The sequence below is a fragment of the Ambystoma mexicanum genome, chromosome 13 (assembly GCF_040938575.1).
Source record: "Ambystoma mexicanum isolate Mex_15411 chromosome 13, UKY_AmexF1_1, whole genome shotgun sequence".
NCBI classification, from domain to species: domain Eukaryota; kingdom Metazoa; phylum Chordata; class Amphibia; order Caudata; family Ambystomatidae; genus Ambystoma; species Ambystoma mexicanum.
Genome location: NC_090938.1, coordinates 763,289,508 through 763,312,584, shown reverse-complemented (window position 1 = coordinate 763,312,584; position 23,077 = coordinate 763,289,508). Strand labels below are relative to the sequence as shown.

The 23,077-nt window shown below is 43.4% G+C and overlaps 1 protein-coding gene across 1 annotated transcript in view; it reads left to right on the top strand.

The window, feature by feature from the left end:
- GPANK1 (G-patch domain and ankyrin repeats 1) overlaps positions 1 to 22,716 on the top strand; it is a 35,102-nt gene extending 12,386 nt beyond the window's left edge. The window contains exon 3 of the mRNA XM_069635092.1: positions 22,088 to 22,716. Within this exon, the coding sequence (XP_069491193.1) occupies positions 22,088 to 22,547 (460 nt within the window). The 3' untranslated portion in view covers positions 22,548 to 22,716. The remainder of the gene's footprint in view (positions 1 to 22,087) is intronic.
- The last annotated feature ends 361 nt before the right edge of the window (positions 22,717 to 23,077 follow it).

Genomic DNA, 23,077 nt, shown 5'->3' with positions numbered 1-23,077 from the left:
AAAATATCATCTGCTGCATTATTCTGAGTATTTTCGTGAGGGTAAGTCGGGTAGTTATGGGGGGTGCGGGGGTAGCGATTGGCCACTCTGCATTTGCAGTACTTCTGTCGTCTGCGCCGAGTCGGACGTCAGCCTTCCCAAATCACTAATCCTGACTGCATTGCTTTGATTGTTGCCACCATTAAAAGCATTATGTATGCGCCACGCCAAGACGCGCAGGGGGAAGAGTTGACTCTGACTCTGATCTGGCTCAGCATTGAGGTCATAAACATAAGGGACGCAGACTAGGTCGGCTGCCTCCCTTTGCCATGTCTCTGCAGACGTCTGAGCATTATGGTTTTCCGGCAAATGTTTTAGTGTTTCTGGAAGTTGGCTTATGCTTTAGACATCACTGATCCAGGTCAGTGTCAGTACTCGGGACACAGTTGGGCACACTGATATTAACCTCATTCGCCCCAGCACATAGATCGACCGAAGGCTTCAGTAACGTGGGTCTGAGCAAGGGCAGAGTTGCATTAAACACTGCTACACATTCAGTTATTTTCAAGGTTAAAACAGATTTGCGTAAAGTACTTTCGGTTTGATCCTCGGTCTCGGACATACAAGAGAAGTAATGACTTAATTGAGTCTGCCGAGAGCGTTGCCCCGCCTCTGTCCTTTCAGACTCTGCTTGCACTCACTTTTTCTGGGCTCGCGTTCTCAAGGAGGAGGAGGATGTGGTCGCGAGCTCCCGCTCGCGTTGTACGCCAGTCATCGCACACTGACCTATGTCTTGAGTAAACGTAATGTTGTAGGGGGCGCAAACGCTGGTACAATTGTGTGTTGGATGCGCCCACCCCACACTCGCCAAACGTGTCAGCTCGCCCTTTCTCCTGAGGGCTTACGCCGCAAGAGCGTTAGAGGCGGCCTTTTATGGTCAGCTGACCGGCAGTTTTTCTTAAAGGCACACGCACCTACAGGTAGAATTAGTCTCCACGCTTCAGTGCAGTCTCCACTCGCCACAGCCAAACAGTGTCAGCTCGCCCTTCCTCCCGAGGGCTTACCTAATTATACCAAAACACAGTTTTGAATCAATTAAAAAGCTAGTGGCAGCTATTTTTCTGCTCTGTAGTGACTCAAGAAGCAGACATTGTGATGTTAAAACTCAACTGCAATGAGTTTTTATTTATTTTATTAGAAGAGTCTAGTCATGTCACTACTAGACTATAATATGCATAGTATGTTCAGGCGTCTACACAGATATTGCAGCCTACCATTTACGTTTATTTTCTTCTCTTTTTAAATTCATCTGTGTTCGATCAGCAGCTAGGCCAGAAATACTGTTGGTAGTTCACCAAAAGAAGCTCATAAGGCCTGAACTGTGAAATGTAGTAGTCTTGGAGAAGTGGAGTAGGGTGAGCCAGCCACATTGTCTGTAAGACATGTTGGGTTGGATCTTGGGATGCTAAACCACACCTGAGAGGCATATCTTTTTTTTGTGTGGCCCAATTGGAGGAAGTGAAAGAGTCGAATGATGAGGATGTTGCAAAAGTCGGGTGGCCAACCATTCGCAAATGAATGTCCGCATTTTCATGGGGGAGGTTGGATGAGCGGGTTCAGCAGGAATTGTGCAGGCAAAGGTCATGGTGGGAGGCGATGAATCGGGAGCGTCTCATTTCACTGTTTTCATTGATAAGTACTTGAGAACATGTGTTAGACGCTCGAGATCCCAGAAGGATATTAAAACCCGCAGCATATTCCCAGGTACTAGTACCTGAGGATAAACCGTTCTTGCTGTTGAACAGGGGCGATGGAAGCCCTAATTTACTATCAATTCTAGGACCAGTGCTGGAGTGTGGAGGACAATGTATCATAACAAACAAGTCTTAATGACAGCAAAAGCGCCAGTAACGGTCACCAATCATTGCCGATAGAAGCATTCCAAAACGGACGAACGGCCAAATCTGAAAGGGAAAAATTACCTCACAGCAAACCTCCCTGGATGGTAAAGTTTTAGTTAACGGATTAGAATACTTTATCTGGCATTTTCTCCGTTTTTCCGCCCATATACTACCACCCAGAAAGCCTTATGTAAAGTCAAACGGGGTTAACCACCGTTTTTTGTGTCTCTCTCCTGACTCCATGGGCACTGTATATTAACGTTTTTGCTGTATAACTATTTGGAATCTATTTTGGATCCTTCCTTAAGTTGGCCCACACAAGTTTAAAAATTAGCCAAGAGTACCATGCTCAGGGTCAGAAAATCTTCTTGCCCGCTTGCAGTCAAGGAGATTTTATTAAGGTCGAGTACCATTTGCATGATACTGGATCTTGCTGGCAATTTCGGGGATGTTTGAAACTCTTATTTGACATTTACTGGAAAAAACATTGTTTGGAGTCGATGGAAAAAAATAGGTTTCACTGTGCATGTCCGGCCTCTGGGTGGCAGCATTGCACCAAATATGCACCATTTTACAGGCACTGGTACAATGTTGTCACCATGAGTTGAGTGCATTTCTCTTCAGTCGAGCAGGTAAACTAAGTAACTCAACCTGCAGGACTAGTGGTATTTTTTAAGAATGTTCGAGGCCTGATGCACATTATGAAGGTTTTGTGTTTCTGTCGCAAGTATGGTGGAAAGGCCTTACTGGCCGCCTTGTTTTATTTTGAAGTGAAAGTCTCTCCAACTTTTTTTTTATGGGGGCCTGTTTTGTGGGTAACTGAATTGGACACTAAAGGTTGTGATTCTTGGTAGCAGTGAGAGAGACCCTCCCAAAAGCAGCAATCGACCTGTGTTGGGAAAGACATTGATCAGCCAAGCTGTAGTAACAAATCGATGCAATCTATGAGGACACAATTCTTTTAGCCTTTGCCTCAACTTGGAAAAGGGCAAAGATCTATGCAGTTCTCATACTTTTGCTCAGCAAGTATACATTGATAATATGCCAGTTATGTTTGGGTCAAGCAAAAAAATGTACCAAAGGAACAAATATAATTGTATTCCAATGAAATTAACAAGAAATAGCAAAGGACAGAAAAGTCCAAAATGATGAATTAATAGCAATACTTGTATCAAGAGAAATCCAAATATGAAGTATCAAGGGGGTTCTTAACAACAAATGCCACCAGAAGAAAGATAATGGCAGGTGTGCTGACCAGCTGTGCAAAACCATGTACGTGTCTTATTATTCTGACCTCAATGTTCAACTGAGCATAATCTGCCCTGTTATGATTGAAAAGCATAACATCCCATCTGTGAAGGAGGCAACAAGACTCTCTTAACGGGAAGACACATTATATTTGCAGGCGTAACAGAAAGCCAACTGGCAAGGGTGTAAAAGCCCTGGCTTTTTTTATTAAATAAAAAGATGCCGGTAATTCATTTTCTGATGGTAGGCCTCCTAATAAGGCGCCCATTTCCTTAAAGGCTCTATACCAAAATGATGATGCACGCATGATATGCCTTTTCTGTAATCGGCCTCCTGACATCTACAGCCCCAGTTCTGCAGTGGCACAGAGCAGGTTCAAAGGTCGCATGCATCCCTGACAACTGCTGGAAAGAAAGACCCTGCCAGCGGGAGTGGCTTTTAAATATTCTGCACCCATGTTTTTAATGATGATAATTGTATGCTTTAGTCCGTCTGGTGGCACATGCATCTTTAAAAATAAGCCATCCTGGTAGTGGCCTGGTGGCTGCTAAAGACACACAATTCCACAGCAATTTGATATCACTCCAGTGTCACCTCTGTGAGCGGGGCCAACTATGACAGGACTGTGGTATATTGGCATCTAGGCGGACTACTATGTGAAACAATAGCCAGGATGCTGCCCCTTTGATTCTCCTGCAGGAGGGCATCACATTCCCTCGGGCATGTTATCTCCCCCAGGAGGTACCCTGGGAACAGTGCATCGTAAGCTGGACCGACTTAAGAAAGCCAGCCGCACGCCTGGGTGCTGATCACTGGAGTCCCTTTTAATGATATTAATTCTACAAAAAAAGATGTAAAGTGAAAGTGTCTGTATAAAGGGTCACCAAATCTGCAACTTGCATTTCATTCTCATTTTAATATAATAATACACATTTTATTCATCACAAAGTATTTCAAAGCATCATAAAATGATCAAATTACTTAAAACAGTTGTGTAAAGAAACAACTTATAAAAAACAAACACAAGTAAATCAATTAATGTATGTTTTGTTCAAATGGTACAAATCAATCCTCCATGTGAAATTTTCACACTGGGGTTTTGTTTCCTTGTTAGTTAAAACTTTTTAATTGTCTCCTCTTGTACTCTGACACCCTATTGTACATGTTTCTGTCCATCATAGACAGGTAAATGTCGGAGATTCTTCAGGGGTAAATATTGTCTTGTTTGTCAAGTTTTAAAATCTTCCTTATTTTCAAATTCTCTTCTTCAGCAAAGTATGTACGGTACCCTATTGATAAACACTTTGTTAGTACTGTGTATTAAGGCTAGATCCTATTTCAATAGGATCGTATCAAAAATCCCCAAGCCCCTTAGGGTTTGCAGGCATGTTACAAATTACATACCTTATGCGCTGCTCGGGTAGAAGTACCAACGCCTCTGATCAGCCACAATTGGTTGAAAAAATAGATATCCTTTGTTCTTTAGGGATTAATCTATTTCCTCTTACTCCATGCTGAAAACCTAATGGAGACCGATTTCACTCTATACATACACCAAAAACTCTATCTTTCTTGCAGAGAGGACATGCCACCGTTGTTCTTACCTAAGGCCTCCAGGTTAAAATCACTTCCCAGGGATAAGTTTCCAAGTGTTTTTAAGTTAGGAATCCAAGTCTCAATTGTAGGTAACTGCTACAAAAGACTGCAAAGAAAAACACATTGTGCATAGAACTTAGCTAGATACCCGCCATATCACCATATTCATTATCATGTACACCATTGCCAACAGGAGATTGAAATACTCCTATAAAAAGACCTACTTGTAGCCGACTGGCGGCTTAGAAGTCAGAAATAGGGGATGAGGCATTTATTTAACCACTGTTTTCTTCAAAGACGTATCTAAAAAGTAAATGGACATCTCCATTACTCGCTACTCCTACTGGAATTTCAAAACCTGTCTAGAAACTAAAGGCTTAATGCCCAAAGTCATATGTGCCTGATCTTATTTTTTATAATACCAAACACAGGTACCGGCAGAAGAAGTATTCAAAATCGCGGTCCTATTTCTTGAAAATGGCGGCTTCTTGTATGCGTCGGATAACATTGTGACGTCACGCTGTATAACAGCATGACATAATCGCGCATCCCTCATTTTACTCGCGGTTCTGTTTTCGCTTCAGATTTTGAGTATTGTGGTCCCCAAACAGTAATCCATTCAGTGTTTTGGCATACAATTGCCTGACTAAAGGTTTAGTATTGAAAAACACGCTAGGTTAATTTGTCACCTAGATAGATATATAGGTGGAACAATTGAAATTTAGACTATACTGATGTCTCCTGTTTCAGGTGGCAGTTACTCCAATGACTGCCAAATCTGTATTGCAGCCTCTTTCAATAATGAGGCCCAAGCAGAGTTTAACTATTAAGATTCAAGACGTTCAACTGTGACCCAAGCGCACAGGAACAAATATTTAGAATTGACATGCACAAACGCCTCTTGTTTCATATGTATGCCCATTGTAGCTATATTCCAACAGCGCTGGCTACTCATTTTATAGACCACAATTTTTTTAGGAAAAGACAACTCTAACAATGTAATGGTCACATTTCAAGACCGCACTATATAACCAAATACATCACATCCAAATTGTTCCCCCAGATGAGAATTTTCTGGATGCACAAAAATTGTCATGATAGTTACAACACAATTACATTTCTCGGTCAATAATCAGTGCAAATTTGTCACAATCCACCAGTATACCACTGGTTTCACAATTCCAGACGGGACATAGTCATAGTTTCAAAAAGCACCATCAGGATGATTGAACGCAGAAGCCCTTTATGCTTTATGCCATTCCACATTCTTGTTCTAGCCATGAATATGGCTTTTGGTCAAAAAGATCAATTTTTGTTCCAATTTCAAAACATTTCTATTGATCTGGTCTTGTGACTCCCCCCTAATGTGTTTAAGAATCGTCCATATGAAGTCATTGCAGGTATATTCTTTTTCCCAAAAATGTTTTACTAAAGGTGCCTCTTCGACTTTATTTTTTATACAACCTCTGTGTTCGATTATCCTTGTTTTGTATTTTCTATTCATCTTTCCTAAACATATATAGTGTTTATATAGCGCTTTACATTATAACAAGAATACAATAACAGTGGAAGCAAATTACAAAATGAGTCAAACCAGTAATACAGCAACTAGAACAATTTGCCATTGAAGATAAATGCAGGGAGAGGGGGAGGAAGTGGGGATCAGGAAGTGGAATAAGCTGAAGGCAAGAGGAGGAGAGGGGACTTGAAGGGAAACGAAGCAGGGAGAGACGGGTAAGAAGAGGATAAAAAAAGGGGGGGCAGTGGAGGAGGATCAGAGAATCGGGGAGGGAGGTGGGGAAGAAGAGATTTTAAGGAGACAAGAAAGGAGGAATAAGTGGGGATGAAACGGATAGAGAGGAAGGGAGTGCCAGAGGAGGGGGCAAATAGCTGAAAGCGAAAACGAGAGGTGGCGCATGGGGACGGGGGATATAATATAATATATATTGGACAAAAACTGATATGCAAATGGATATTTCCCATCTGTGAAAGGTACAGTGAGCAAAAAGCGTGTGTTGCAAACTCTCTCAGAACAGGTTATCATGCCATGTTCTTTCTGGAGAGGAGAGCCTGCTACCTTTTTTGAAATATATGTTCTGGCAGGGACACCTGATTAAATAAATCACGTTATTGGTGTTATAATTTGTGTGATCTGTGAGGTTCCATTCTCTTTCTAGACCTAAATCCCATGCCAAGGTTTTTTTAGTCTGGGTACACATTGCACAGTTTCTGCGTGGGTGATATCCCAATACCGGAGGAAGGCCCCACAAATTTGTTGTACAACTTTTTTTCTATTGCCTACATCGTTCCTCATGACTAGATTGCGCACAGTACTGCTTTTCTTAAAAGCCACAAGTGGTTTACCACTATCCTTTGTCATTATCTTTCTCCAGTTTCTATTAATAATTCCTTTGATTTTGTAGGATAGATTACTGACGGTGTTGACAAAACACTAGGGGAGGAGTGGTCCTTCTTTTCTGTGATTTTGTGTAGTTGTTGATCCAGGAGGGCCTCCCTGTTATTATTAAACACCCTTTTGGCGGCTCTCTTCACCAAAGGGTAATGGTATCCTCGATGCACTAATTTATCTATCGGTACATTGGCCCCCTTTTGTACGACTCGTTGGTGCTACTGTTCTTCAACCGTAAGAACTGCCCAATTGGAAGGTTGTTCTTGACATGTTGGGCGTGATGGCTATTATAATGTAATAAAGCATTCTTATCAGTATTTTTGGTGTAGGGTCTTACAAGGAGAGATCCTTGATGGTGGTATATAAAGATATCCAAATAGTTCACTTGATCGTTACTGGTATTTGCCATAAACCAAATTACTGGCTTCCTCCTCACTGCCCTACCATATTAAAAATACATTGTCGATGTACCTTAGCCAGCACACAATGTTATCTTGAAATGGGTTAAGAATAGAGTACACAACAGTTTCTTCGTACGTGTTGACGTACAAATTGGCTAAATCTGGATCCATAGAGGCCCCCATAGCGGTACCCTCGACTTGCTTATAGTACTGTCTCATAAATTGGAAAAAGTTTATTTGTTGGGGCCATCTCTGTGCACCATTTGATAAATGAATTAGGTACAGGGTGGTCATCTTCCCTTTTAAGTAGGGTTTTCCTCGACTACTTCCAAGGTGGCTTGCTGAGGTATGTTTGTATATAAACCTTAGCATCCGTGGTATCTTTGATGTAACTCTTCATGCCTGATCTAAAAGGTCTTAAATAGAAATCTACATACTTGGACAATGGTTCTAATATTGAATTTATCCCTGAGACAAATGGTCTTCCAGGGGGTTTCTCCAGGTTTTTGTGGATTTTGGGGAGTAAGTAAAAATACAGGCACTCTGCCATTTTCTTTAATCAGGTACTCCCCTTTCTGTTTACTAATCAAATTCATCTCTACAGCTCTAGTCACTATGGTCTTTATGGAATTGACCTACCCACTGCTAGGGTCTCTGTCTAGCTTTTGATTATGGGTAGAGTCTGATAAAGGGTTATGGCATTCTTTCACATAATCCATTGCCCTTATCTGCTTGCCGAATTACACTATTAGTATTGGACCCAAGGGATTTTAGCACACCCTGCTCCGCCTTGCGTCAATTAGAATGTTTAGGGATTCCCTTTGACTCCAAGACTTTTATCTCTTCCACAACGGTTCTCTCAAACAATATGGATTCTAGTGTGTGAGTATTTTGGGGAGCACGAAAAAACTGCATTTCTTAGGCCACTATAGTTGTTTGTTTCACCAAAAGGATTATTTGGAAAGTATTCTCTGAGATGAACTTTTCTCATAAATTGGTGAAATTCTACCTTAAATCGAAGGGTTGCGGTATTTAGATATAACATAGTTAAGGCCTTTATTAAGCACAGACTCTTCTTTTTTAAAATATTTTTTTATTAAAAAGAATTTGTTTTTAGTGCTAACACACCTTTACAAATAATTCCACATATCACAAGTAATTGACAAAAAAGAATCCTCATATAAAAACGAGCAATTTAAGCTACTTTGACATACGTTCAACAATAAAGGACATAAGAAACAAAAGAGAAGAGAGAAAAAAAATCATACTAATAAAAACATACAATTCCATTAAGAACTACATTGGTTTCTATCTCACATATTACTGTGTTGACGGTAATTAATCGCACCAATTTTTTTTTATGTTGGCAAGTCATAACATTTACTTTCTTATAATTAAAACTTTTGTGTTCTAACTCACATTCTATATGATTTACTATTCGCACATTTGTAAGAATAATAGCTTTGTTGGATCCCCACGTACATTTCAACAATTTTAGATTTCTAGCGAAGGATTTGTGTGCGTGCACAAATTCTTTCATCATTGTAGAGCGAGTTTCCTCGAAATTCGAACAGAAAAGAAACAGATGTTTCGTTGTTTCCAGTACATCATTGCAAAATCTACAGGCCTCATTATAAGTTGGATCTGTATTCTTAAACCAATGTTTTGTCCGTCATTTGGTATGCAAGAGGTCTAACCTGAATTGCATATAAGTATTGCGCGCTCCGTTGCATGGACATAACATCAAATATGGCATGCGTCGTGTTTGGTTATGTCTAAATACTGCATATTCTGAAAATGACTTGTATAAATGAATCCGGTCTGCGCATTCCTTTTAAAAAAAATTTTTTTTTTTGCCAAACTCATCTGAAATTGGAGATCCAAGGATTGCATATTGATCTTCTCTAAGCTCATGTTCATTCTGACTTTAAAGTGAACAATTAATGACGGATAGTTGTTAAACAACATATTGGCAAAGTCTACATAGACCAAGTTTTTAGGAGGAAAAAGCATCTTTGAATAGTTTGTAAGAAGACGCCAATTATAGCGTGCTTATGAGTTCAGCCCTAACTCGTGCCTCAAAATTGCATTTGGTATGTAGAAAGGCAAGCCCAAGATTGATTTCCATATTTTTCCTTGTAAAAGGTCTAAGATCGGGGCAAGCATAATTCTACTCCGTAGAGGAGGACCGCCTCGACCTTTTTACCATAAAATTCAAACCGAGGTAGTAAAGAAAATCTGCAATATTTATGAAAACGTTATTTCATTTGACAGTTTTTCAGCAAGGATATCCTTGGCTCTCCTGAAAGAGCTGTTATATGACAAACTGAAACCTAAGTAGGTCAGATTTTGTACAATATTGATTTTCAATGAGTTGATCGACCAGGAGAAATTAGGTTGTTTTTTACATTTTTTTTACGGTTTGAAAATATTATAATGTTTGATTTTTGCGGATTGACCGTGAGGTTATTTAAATTACAATACGTAACAAAACTCTAAAGCTTATTTTGGAGACCAGATTGTGTGCTGTCAAATATCAGCACGTCATCAGCATAAGCTAACCATAATATTTTAAAGTTTCCCAACCGAATTGCGAACGATTTGGATGTATTCCAAATATGATCAAGGTCAGCCATATAACGATTAAACAGAATGGCTGCAAGGTTGCAATCTTGTTTTACCCCGATCATACTTGGTATACCCTCAGTGAGTGTGCCTTCACGGTTAATCCGTACTTTAAAGTTAGTCTTTAATTGCGATGAGAGTCACCAAGTAAGGGAGGAACATTTAAATTAAGCATTTATTACCATATAATTCCTCTGATTACGCTGTCAAAGGCAGCTTTCAAATTGAATCAAGCTACAAAAATTGGGCCTTTGTCTGGAAGATGCACGGACGCTATTAGATGAGCTAAAATACACGCATTCAGAGGAGTTCCCATGGCTTTGCGAAATCCCACTTGGGCTTTACTAAGGCACTCATTCGCATGTATTACCATTTCTACCTCTTGTAATATCAAAGCGGAAAATATTTTGGCAGCCACATCGATAAGAGCTATGGGTCTAAAATTATTAGGATTGTCGAAGGAGCCTTTTTTTGTGCAACGTAATAATGATTTAAGTGAGCCAAGAGGGAGTAATTGTTTTAGTTCTAAAGATTGATCTGAATATCTCCAATAGAATAGTTGCCCAGAAGCGGGGATCATCTTTAATGACGCAGGGCGGAAGACCGTTGGGACCTGCATATTTGGAAGCTTTTAATTTAAAAATTACACAGAGAATGTTGTTCTATCCCTACCGGCAGATGTCAGGAATTTTGTGGCACTCTGGGGGACTTTCCGAAGATTCGAAGTCCACTGGTAATGCATATTTCTTCGAAAAGAAAGAAGACCATGTGAGTCCATCAATAGCAAATTCTAGGACCAAAGTCGGAGACTTCTCAGTCGTTCGAATACATTTCCAAATGTCTCTGGTTTTGCATTTACATAACATTGCGACCATCTCTTGAATGTATATTAATGAGACTAAAAATTATTCTACGGATTGCAAGCTTATATTTTAATAGAATCTGTTTTTTTTATGTAAAAATAAGATTTCAGATCAGACTCCGTGATCTTCTTTACCCTCCAAAGCGCACATTTATTTTTCGTTTAAGGAATGCTATAGCATGAGACGAATATGACATTTGATCTTTGTTAGACATGGTAGCTTTGTGTAAAGATGCAATTGTAAAAAGACGAGTTCGAATCATGTTCATATTCCATTGTTAAATTTGATCAACTCCAGTGGGGGGCTCAAATGAGGGAGCCCAAAAGTCACAATTGACCAGGGAGGATAATTTTCTACATGTGGAATCCTTCCAGTTAATAGAAAGCAGTTCTCTATCAACCTGGATAAAGGGCCAGGCTTGGGTCTCTTGCAATATGTGGAATTTGTCCAGCTAGGACAGTAACTATCATTAGATGGTGCCTCAGTAACGAACGGTGTGAGGGTAGCCGTAAGTGATAGCATACCAGAGATAGTCCTGGAGGCTGCCATATAATCTATCCAAGAAGAGCAAGGCCCTCTCTTCCATGTAAAGTTAGCATGTTTCACATCTGGCTGCACTATGTCAATATCCCAACCTTTTAAGCATTGCAACCAGACGTTTCCATTTTCTCTCGATACGCTAGAATAGACCAAACCTTGTGGCTTATCGCTAAGTGAGGGCAAGGAATAAAGGACTGTGTTAAAAACGCCCCCAATAATAATTTCGGCCTGGGGATTATGTGTATATGCCTCAAGGAGTGCATTACGCAGTAATTTGCACGCTTGCATAGCTGTGGATACTCTTGGGTGCCAGTAGAAGGAAATCAAAAAAATATTTGTACAGTGTGTCCAGTTTTATATCCACAATGAGGTATAAGTCTGCTTCATAAATGTGATTAATGGTAAATTGTTATTAATGAGAATAGCAAGACCTCCTGAGAGTCTTCCTAACGCACTATGAGATGCATGATAGAAGTAAACCCATCGAAATGCAGGTCTGTCGGACACATAGTTTCTTGAATTAGAAAGCTGGATAAACATGACTCTGTGCTGGACTTGGACATCCAATTTTTAAGGTTGTTATAGCCACAACAATTCCACGAAGTGATCCTCAGATCATTCAATTATGAGGACGCTTGAGAAGGAATTATGGCTACTGTGGCTTTTATTAAAGGTTCAAGCCATGTGAGTTTAAGTGCAGTGGTTAATGATGCTAACTGTGCAGTCATATGTTTGGTAGTATCTGTTTTTGTATCTGCTTGTGCCGTTGCATCATCAGATGGGAAAGAGTTAGTAGGTTGGAATTCAAGAAAGGACATAGCCTTTTCTATAGAAGGAAAGGCTTGCATTTCGAGGCCCAACATACTTAAATCTGTTTTAAATTCCCACAGTAGTTTGGCAATGCTGGGAGATTGTACTTTGGCAAGCATATGGTTATTATTGTGATTTGGAAGCTGAATCCATTCTATGTCATTAGTAACCAGGCTACGAAGGGGTGGTACTTTAAACAGTGTATCCATTAGGAACGAGTGATTAATGCGTACCATTCAGTTGATATTTGAGTCGCTCTTCCATCCTATAATAATTTTCATCTCGTTTGGTATGTTGTGAAAAGAGACGAGATTAGAATCGGCAATAGCTAGCGGAAATTGGGATGCTCTCTCCCGAGGAAGCTTTCCTGAGGTATTAGAAATCTTGGCAGTGGGTCCTGACAGCGGCTGACCACCAGGTTGCGTGTTGCATACCGCATGCCCCACCGGGCAAAGCGGGTGCACCCCAACATTGTGTGTCAGCCACAAGGGCGAGTGCCCTGACAGACTTAGAGTAAAATGGAAGGCAACACCGGGAAATCTACAATCCCAGAAGTACCTTAGTTTTTAGGCACAATGCTGGTGTGGGGGTTCTGATTCAGGTCCTCCATGTGTGGGTATAATTGGGCTTGCAGGCATTTCTTTTGCTGTTATATTGTTGGTCTCAGCACATTGCAGAGGCTTTGTAACAAAGGAATTTAAATAAGCATTTTTCTCTTCAATGAATGGCACAGGTCTCATAGATTTATCAGTTTTCTTATTTATTACATCTGGAAAATAAGAAATTAAGTTTGCCTGTGTCATAATGCCGAAGTTCAAACCTGTCGTGCGGGGAGGAAGTATTTGAGCCGATGTGCGGCTCGTTTGTGTCCTTTCTGGTGAAGATGGGAGCCTTTTGTACAGATTTTTCTCGAGCAAAATACATGGCTGCTCCTCTGTCAATGCAGGGATCTGGAGAACTTTTTTTGCTTTCTTCATTCAATTGACTTAAAGTAAGGGCATGTTTGTCACTTGCCACCTTATTGGTCTCTACTACTTTCGATTTTTGCTTATTTACTATGGCGCCTGGACATGCCCTTGTATTACTACTTATATGCTCAGTATGTACCTTTTTTAGCTCTTCTGGACAAATGATAAAAGCCCTCTTATCTCTGGAATCCTCTTTTACCTCAGCCTGGGCTTTTTCTTGTTCTATAATATCTGTGATAGCAGAGGGACTGTCAGGAGAGTCTTCTTTGATGCCTGCAACCTGGTCTGTTTGTGCTTGTCCTTGACTCAGTTGGGGAACTAAATTTGCTTTAAACAAGATTTGTTCTATCTGCATCAAACGCTCATGTTGCAGTTTTGCTACTTCCATCAGATTTATGGATACAACAGGAGATCTTTCACTGATTGGAATTGCATGTTTCTTTAGTACTTTTGCAAAGGAGGTAGGCGTTCCATTCAATAATAGTGAATCGTCTGAAGTTTGTGTACCTGTATTCATTGTTGCCGTTGTTGTGGCCTGTAAGTTCCTTTTTGACCACTATCGCAGCTCTTTCCGGACATTCGATATGAAATTTATGGCATGCTTCTTGCGCAAGAATAAAACCTTCAAGTTTGATTAGTTTTTCCGTGTTATGCGATAGTTTTTCAAGTCTATTAGAAACCAGTGAGTAAGTTCATGTCCTCGATCGAGAAGATTTAAAATTCCAGGAGTACAGGAAAATCGTACATTTCTTTTTCAAGAAAATCTGGTGTACCGCTCTCGAATATGAGATGCCTCGTGTGAATTGGACAGATTAAATGCTGGAGAGGGGAAAGAGCTGTGAGTATGTGAACTGGCGTGAGGCAAAATATTATCTTTATTCTCATGCTCCTTGGTAGGCAAACTGGCCGACATGCACAATATTTTTGGTACAAACACGGAATCGATACCAGCAAAAGTTTGCCTAGGGTTTACATACTCATTTGTATGGGGTTTATGAATATGAACATGTTCACGGAAGTTACCAGAAGATAATACAGGAGTAGAAGGTCCCAAAGAAAGACTAATACGTTTGTCTAAGTCTGCCATCACAACTGGTGCAAGCATGGAAATATCAGCTAGAGGAATTAACCTGTTATCGTGTAGTTCAACTCCCAAGGTGTGTTCCGTTTTTAATGTGTCTATCAGTGAAGAGGTCATGTGTAATGTCAGCATTTGCACTTTCAAAGATCAGAGTGATTTCAATTAAGGTATAGCCAGAATGGGTATTACCTCTTCCTGTGCCTCTGCTAAAAGTCGACCCTCTAGGACTGAGATGATATGGATAGAAACGAATGTTTTCCGTTTAGAGATGGCGCAGGGTTCAGGCTTTTTTTTAAAATTTATTTATTTTTTTGTTTGTACTAGGCATCAAGTGATCCTTAGGGGGGGGGGGGGGGGAGTTTTTATTTTTTTTCCCATTTATGAGCATTGTTTCCATTGTTGCACTACTACAGTCTGATAGTAGCTGTGAAAGGTGTGTCTCCACTAATGGACAAGACGTTCAGAGTGTAATCCTAAAGTTACGAACGTTTAATATGCTTTATTTTTTTTTCAGTGACACAATTAATGAACTTTCTACCATAATTACAACCGTTTGGGCACTCGTGAAAACGAGTGGTCAATATCTCGTTACTTGCTATGAATATATTCGTACCTTACTCTAGAACATAACTCTTGCCCCTTGCCTCCTCGCCAAACAGCTACTTGAGATGCTACTTCGGATGCGTGCGCGCGCTCCTTAGGCTAGATAGCTGCTGACGAGCTGAAGGAAGGTGGGCTGGCGGCGGCGCAAGGAGGTGGGGCTGTGGGAAAAGAGAAACGACGTTATAGGCATTGTAAGAGACCAAAGTCAACAAATCCCACACCTCTTAGCTTGTGCCTTAGTCCATGTTACGAAGTACCAAGTGTTTCCTCTTACCAATGGCACGTTCAAAAACAGTCCTTGTAAAGAGAGATCCTGGAGCCAGAACAGTACAGCCAGCCAGTGCAGCCAAACAGCTGCTTGAGATGCTACTTCGGATGCGCGCGCACCTTAGGCTAAGTAGCTGCTGACGAGCTGAAAGAAGGCGGGCTGGAGGCGGCACGAGGAGGCGGGTCGATGGTACGTTCAAAAATAGTCCTTGTAAAGAGAGATTCTGGAGCCAGAACAGTACAACCATCCAGTGCAGCCAAACAGCTACTTGAGATGCTACTTTGACTCTTCTTTGTTCATGAGGGGGTAGTCTGATTGACTGTGGCTTCGGGTTTGCATCTGTTCTGGGGACCATTGTCTCTGGTTGTCTCCCCTCTCTAAAAAAGGCTATCGTTGACTATTTCTACATTGGTTGTTGCCCCTTGTTCCTCTTCCCCGATTTGTTCGATTATCTCCTCTATTGCTAAAACCACTTCTACCTAGTCTGTAGTATTCATCATTATCTCCAGATCCTCCACATCACTTGAACTCAAAAAGGTGTTACGAAAACATACTCTCTGGTTCTGTTTTTGGGTGTGTCTAGGTTCACCAAATTGTAGGCTTTACCAGTATATGCAAACACCTTTTCGTGGGTAAATTCTGTATGTCCCTTTTCACCCTTTCTGAGATAGTTTCAGTTTTGAAGTATTGCATCTATTTGAGATGTTTATCTGAGCCACTCTTAAAGGCTTCTATATCAAATGTCTTTTTGATTTCTTACTCTAAAGCTTTAAGGTCTATCTCAATTTTCTTAGTGGTTTCCTAGGCTGTTTCTATAATTAGAATCAGCCAGTCGCGCCCAAATTTATTAGCTATGTAGCTCCACTTTAGCTTGAATTCACTATTATCCAAGAATAGTCTTGGTTCATTCCTTATGGTAGGTCCTTGGGGGCAATGCTTGATTTTTCACGTATTCTAACATAATGATAGCGTGTAACTCGGTGCGTATTAGCCTTTTTCTCAGTTGTATGAGTTTGTCCCATTGGTCATCTTTGCCCATAATGTCCAGATCTTTGAGACCCACAATGGGCAAATATTCCATTTACTCCTACGTCCCGTCCCCTTTCCTCCATACTTTTGGGACATTCTGTCCAGTTGGACGGGACCGGAGCACTTTTTTGTAAAAAAGCATGAAATTTCTCTTTTTACATGGAGTACCGCATATGGCCGTAATCCGCCCTCCTTAGCTCCACCCCAGGCATCACCCTTCAGTCCTTTTCTCTGCGCTGTCGGCGCTAGACACACTTGCATCACCGGGAAGACATTTTTCTTCTTTCCCCGTTGTCCTTCTCTCCTGCTCTGGTTTTGCGGTCGCATAGTCCTCAGTCTATGCCGGATCGTTTGGGATTTCTCTTGTTCCTCTTGCGAACATCGCATCGCTAGAGCGGATCCCCATTCTTTCTGTTTGGAGTGCCTGGGACCGGATCACCGTTGGGGCGACTTCTTCCTGGGGTCCTCCAAGTCCGGAAGGGGCTTCAAGAGCTCTGCTACCAGGGTTTCCCCTGAGGTGCCTCGCAGGCCTAATAGGTGCACCAGGGTTTTCTCAGAGGGTTCCCGCGAGGGTCCTGCCGACACCGGATTACGCTCCAAGGTTTACCAATCGGGTGCTAATAGCCAGCCCAGTCATGCTGAGGCTTTGGGTACCGAAGTTGGCTCCGAGGTCTCCTTGTCTGGAGCTTCCCATACAGACACTGGGGTGCACCCTGAGGCCTCTGTTGAGGCTTTCTGTACCGAACCACGGTTCGAGACCCCTCTTGGGGGAGCTATACAGACCAAACTCCGTTCCGAGGGTCCTCTCATTGAGGCTAAGGTGTGTACTAACAGAACTGAGAGACCCGTTAAGGTCTTGTCTGTGAGGTGAATTCCTCAACATTCCCGTGCTCGCGGTGATCGGTTCTGTTGAGGGGGCACAGGGAGAGGTCGCTGACCATATCTCCTCTGTTACCGGCTTTGCCTAGGTTCCTCTCCTGGAGGCTAATTCAAGGGGTAGGATGTCCAATAAACATCCAAGGCCCCATAGTACCAGCTCTGCCGAGGACCCTGGTGTCAAGGCTAAAGTTTAGGTCAAGTCCACTGACCAGTCTGTGGAGTTACCTGCCTCATCCACACATGTGATGCAGTTCTCCTCAGATGGTAACAAAATGGCAGGCCTTCCCGCGTGGTCTACGGTGGCCATTTCGGATTCTTCCCTCACACCCACACCATCGACGGCTGGGAACCTTCTTTTTGATGGACAACCTTTTCCACGGGACAGTGTGAATCTGTTGCGCCCCTCTTATGGCTGGCGTGCTCGGATGCCACTACCGCATATGGTCTTACTTCCTCCCCATTGGTCTATGTAGACCCGGTTGGTGGCGGGCCCTCTTGGCAGCCTTCCTAACTACGTTTGTGGGGGTATGCCCCTCATGAGCGGCCTCTGCCCTCGCCAGTGTCTAAAGTTTCGGCAGAGGATGCCTTTTTTGGGAAGTTTCAGAGTCTTATGAACTCTGATCCCATGAGGGAGTACTTTAAAGGTCTTTTGGGGAGATCTGCCCTCTGGTACCGCATGCTACCCCGGCAGTTCCAGTCACGGCACCTGTCGCCTCGGCAGCACTACCACCTCTGCTTCCCGGCCCGCCTCCAGCTCTTCCGCCTCTGCCTCCTTTTTCTCCGGTTGACAAAACTCCAGCAGAGTGAAACGTCAATTTGACGCTAGTCGCATCGAAACCGGCGGATCCTGACATACTGGACGACCCTTCGGCACATCAGGATATTGAGGACCAGCCCCGCTCTGTCAGAGCATTCCATGACCGGGTCCTGGACATGTCACTCCTTGACATACCATTGCCTGAGGCACCTGCTCCGCAAGAAGGGGTGCTTTCGGGTCGCTCACTTTGTCTCTACAGGAGCGCACAGGCCTGTTCCTTCAGAGGGACTTTCTGGCCGAGGCCTGCAAAGTCTGGCATAAACCCCACACTGGGCTACTTATCAATAAGAGAATTGACGCCTGTTACAGGCTTCACACCTCCGAGGAAGTAGTCTTGACGTCATGTCCCCTCCCTTCCTCAATGGTGGTAGCGACCGCCACTCTGCAATTCAAGCCGGCCTCTACGACCTCTGCAGCTGCAGCTCAAGTTCTGGCCCGGGAAGACAAGTTGCTCGATTCCTTGGGCAAGAATGTTTTTGTCAACTCGGCGCTACAATTGCGTCAGGCTAATGCAGAGCTCATTTTGGCGGCGAATATGTAACACTGGAGGGATTTGGCGGACTTCCAGGAGTTCATTTTTGGGGACAGGCTGGAAGACTTTAAAGGCGGTTTGTCAGACGCCAGGGTATTGCTGCAGGATATGCTGGAGGCTGCTGCGCGCCATGTTGATTCCTCAGCTCGAGGCCTCCTGTTGGGGGTGGACACCTCTCGTCAAGCTTGGCTTCATGCAACAAAGTTTTCTATTGAGTCCAAGGTAAAGTTCTGGACCTGCCTTTTGATGGCAAAGAGTTGTTTCATTCCTCAACAGATGACAAGCTTACAACGACTAAGGCGAGCATGCAGACTGCTAAGTGTCTGTTGGTGCTAGTGAAGCCCCTCGTCAAAGCTCAGAGATCTGGATCCCAGTCTTGGTCCTCTTCAGGAATCGGAGGGTTCCAGGACTGCAGGTCACGCAGAGCTGATCCTCCGTCAGGTGGCTTCTGTCAGAAGCAGCAACGGGGTAGATTTTTCTCTCGGTCTTCAGCCTCCTCCTCAGGGACAGGTAGTCTCTCCGCCGAAAGTCTGCAAAATTATATTTTGTGGCACTCGCACGAGACTCCAGTGGGAGGACGAATCTCATCTGGAGGCATGGCAAACCATCACCTAAGACCGGTGGGTTTTGTCCATCGCTCGGGCGGGCTTCCACTTGCCCCTACCCACCCTTCAAGTCTCCCTTTTCAGCAGTCGGGGACGACCTCCCCAGAGCCGAGGTGCAGAAGCTTCTAGACCTCAAGGCGGTGGAACATGTTCCCCTAGTGGAACGACTCTCGTCTGTTCAAGGTTCCCAAACCCAACCAGGCTGGCCTGCGCCCCATCCTAGATATTTCCCAGTTCAACCTTTCTCTTCCCCAAGAGTAATTCAAGATGATCACGTCCCGCCAAATGAAGTCCTCTCTTCGGAAGGGCGACTGGCTCAGCGTTGTGGACCTTCAGGACGTGTATATGCATATCCTGATCTGGAAATATCTGCAGTTCTCACTGGGCGAGGAGCATTTCCAATTCTGATTGTTCCCTTTTGGTCTCAGCTCAGCGCTGCGTGTCTTCCTGAAGATGTTGGTCATCGCAGCTTTTCTTCGGCTACAGGGTATCCATATGTATCCATATTTGGACAACTGGCTTCTGAGCAGTCCTTGTCCAGTGAAGGCCTCAAGCAACCTTCAGTCTCTCCTCCAGCTCCTGTTCTGCCTTGGGCTGTCGGTGAACTGGCAGAAATCCTCCATGACGATCTCTCTGGATGCCGGATCTGTTGACACCTGTCCGTTTTTCATTCAGTCAGAGCATTTCGGCCTGGTGGTTTCAGAGGCTTCTAGGCCTCATGGCCTCGTGCATGCTTGCTCTTCCCCTTGCTCGTCTCAAGATGCGACGTACGCAGATGGCTTTTTGGAGCTCCTGGCTTCAGGGAGTGAACCCGGACACCAAAATGATTCTGGTTCCACCCTGCATGATGACCGATCTCCTATGGTGGTCATCTTCCAGCAATCTGTCGGTGGGTGCTCCTTTTCAGGAGCCCTCGCCTCAAACGACCATTATGACGGACACCTCCCTTATTGGGTGGGGTGCGAAATTGGATCATCTTCAGGTTTTTGACCTATGGTCGCCGCAGGACAGACTATTTCAAATAAATTATCTGGAGCTTCTGGCGATTGTCCTGGCACTCAAAGCTTTCGAGCCAGTGATTGTGAACAAAGTGGTCCGCATCCGCACAGACAATGCGGTATCCATGTTTTACATCAAGCAGGGGGGTACCAAGTCACCTCCCCTTGTAGCTCTAGCCATTCAGATTTGGGAATGGGCCATTCAGCATGGCGTTTGGCTGCTGGCAGCACACATTCCGGGCCAACTGAATATGACTGCAGACTCTCTCAGCCGACGAGCGGTGGTCATCTACAAGTGGGAACTGAACACAGAGATCCTCTGACATTTTTCGCCATTGGAGCACTGCAGAAGTGGACCTCTTTCCGACGTCATCAAACAGGAACAGACTCTGTGCTTCTTCCCTGGGGATGCTCTTGAAATTCCGTGGCACATCATGAGGGCCTATGCCTTCCCCCCTCTTCCTCTGATTCACCGAGCGCTATGCAAGCTCAGGAAAACAACAAATTGCACTCTCCTGTTCAGTTCATAGCCCCCCCCCCCCCCCCTTTGGTGGCCAGCCAGATTCTGGTTTTCAGAGCTTCAGCATCTGTCGGTGTGCTCCACGATCAGGCTTCCGCTAATTCCAGATCTGTTTCACCAGAGTGATAAGCAGATGTGGCACCCCTCCCCAAAATCATTCAGCGTGCGTCCTGGTCCCTGAGTTCAAATCCTTAGAAAGTTTCAACTTGTCCGAGGATATTATGCGTATTATCCAGGCGACTAGAAAACCTTCGACAAGGTCTCAGTATAGGAGCAAGTGGCTCTGGTTCTGTCACTGGTGTTTAGCTAAGCAGCTGGACCCCAGGGCTGCTACCATTGACAGTCTTGTCTTGTAGGACTTATTTGTCAGCTTTCGCCGCTTACCTGTCGACAGACACTTGCTCTTTTCCATTGACAAACCCTGTCATTAAAAGGCACTTTGCAGGTCTATTGCATCTGTTTCCACCTGTGCGCAACCCGCATCCTAAGTGGTAATTGAATGTGGTCATCAATGCCTTATGCCATAAGCCTTTTGAGCCCATGGCTTCGGTGGACTTGAAATTCCTTTTGTAGAAAATGGCTTTTCTGATTGCGGTGACTTCGGCAAAGCGTGTAAGCGAGCTTCAGGCCTTGTCTGTAAAACATCCATTCCTCACCTTTCATAAGGATAAGGTTGTCCTTCGGACTAATCCTTCTTTCCTTCCAAAGGTGGTATCCGATTTTCATCTGAACCAGTCTATTTCTTTACCCGTCTTCTTTCCAGACCCGTCCTTGGATGCCGAGAGGGTATTGCACAATTTGGATGTCAGATGAGCTCTTAAGTTTTATTTGGACAGAACATCTAAACTTAGGAACTCTTCCCAGTTTTGTGACCTTCAGAGATCCGGAAAGGAAAGCTGGCCTTGAAAGCAACCATCTCCCGATGGATTGCTTCCTGTATATCAGAGGCGTATACCGTTCACACCTTCCCTTCCTGGTTCCTGAGCCCCTCTTCACTTTTGGTCCTCTCCCTCAATGGTTCTGAAGTTCGCTGGCTTCTCTCTCTCCTCAGGAGCTGGCTTACTGGGATACAAGTGCAATTAATGGGCATTGAGCCCCCTCCCATTTTCGTATGCTGGTCTCGTGTCATGTTCACATTTAGTGTCTAAATTGATGCTTTGATACGCTGCTGCCTTGCTGGAAGTAAAAACATGGCGTCATACAAATGTGACCTTTTGGAATATTTCTATTAAGAATATACACATTGTTAGTTTGAGTATTACCCTGGTTTTGATTCTGCAATGTATTTTTGGCGGAGTAGGCATGTCCATAGTAATAATTTCTCCTCTAAATATTTTCATCTTTGAGTTGTCATTTGCTTACCTTGTTCAAATGAAGTGTTCTCTAATGTGTCATATATTCCACTTTTCCACAGGGTGCAAGTCCCAGAGAAGAAGTATTGTGAAGTCTGCAAGGCTCACTACCAAGAAGACAGCGTGGAGCAGCACCAGCGATCTACGGTCCATCTCTTCAACAAGAAGGAGAATCCGGTCCCCACCTACTACTGTATTCCCGAGCACAATGTGGGCTACAAGCTGATGGTCAAGGAAGGCTGGGATCGTGAGGCGGGACTGGGTCCTGAAGGAAAAGGCCGGAAGTTCCCCATCCAGACTATCCTGAAGCGTGACCAAAAGGGTCTTGGTTTCCAGACTGACCAGAAACCCAAGGTGACGCACTTCAGTGCACACGATGTGGAAGCCGTTGAGCGCCAAAAGGCACCACCTGCAAGGACCCAAAGGGTGGCCACCATCAGCAAAAAGGAGGAGAGGCGAAAAGAGGCAAAAGCTAAGAACTGGGAGAGGGATCTTCGGACATACATGGATATTGACTTTTAATTTACTGCCTTGTTTTATGCGCCCCAGCTCGGTATATTGGTTCTTTAGATAACAACGGAGTAGGACAATGCTCTGTTGCGCCAGAAGAATAGGTCATTTAAATTCTATATTCAACTTAAGCAAAGCACTTGATCTGAAAATAGGTTAATAAAAGGCTCAAAAATGCAAAGCCGTGTTTCCTAATTCTTTAATTCCTTCACGTAGTAAAATGGAATGCATCCTACCTACATATTCTAGAACACCATTGTAGCATAGCTGGCAGCTCAACCTATGACCTCTGGGTCACCATGATCCTGTGCTCACTTCTTGCCCAATAGCATGCTGGATATTGTAATATTCAACAACGGGCATTTGAATCTGCTTGATAATATATAGATGCCATTTCAAATGACTAAAGTCTGATTTATATGTATATCACAGTACTTGGGCCAAGACAAGAATCATTTAGTGCTACAAGCAATCCTAATAGAAAAAAGTAATATTCAAACTGTTTATTAATAAAAATATATTCCAAAAGGTCAAAATTGGAT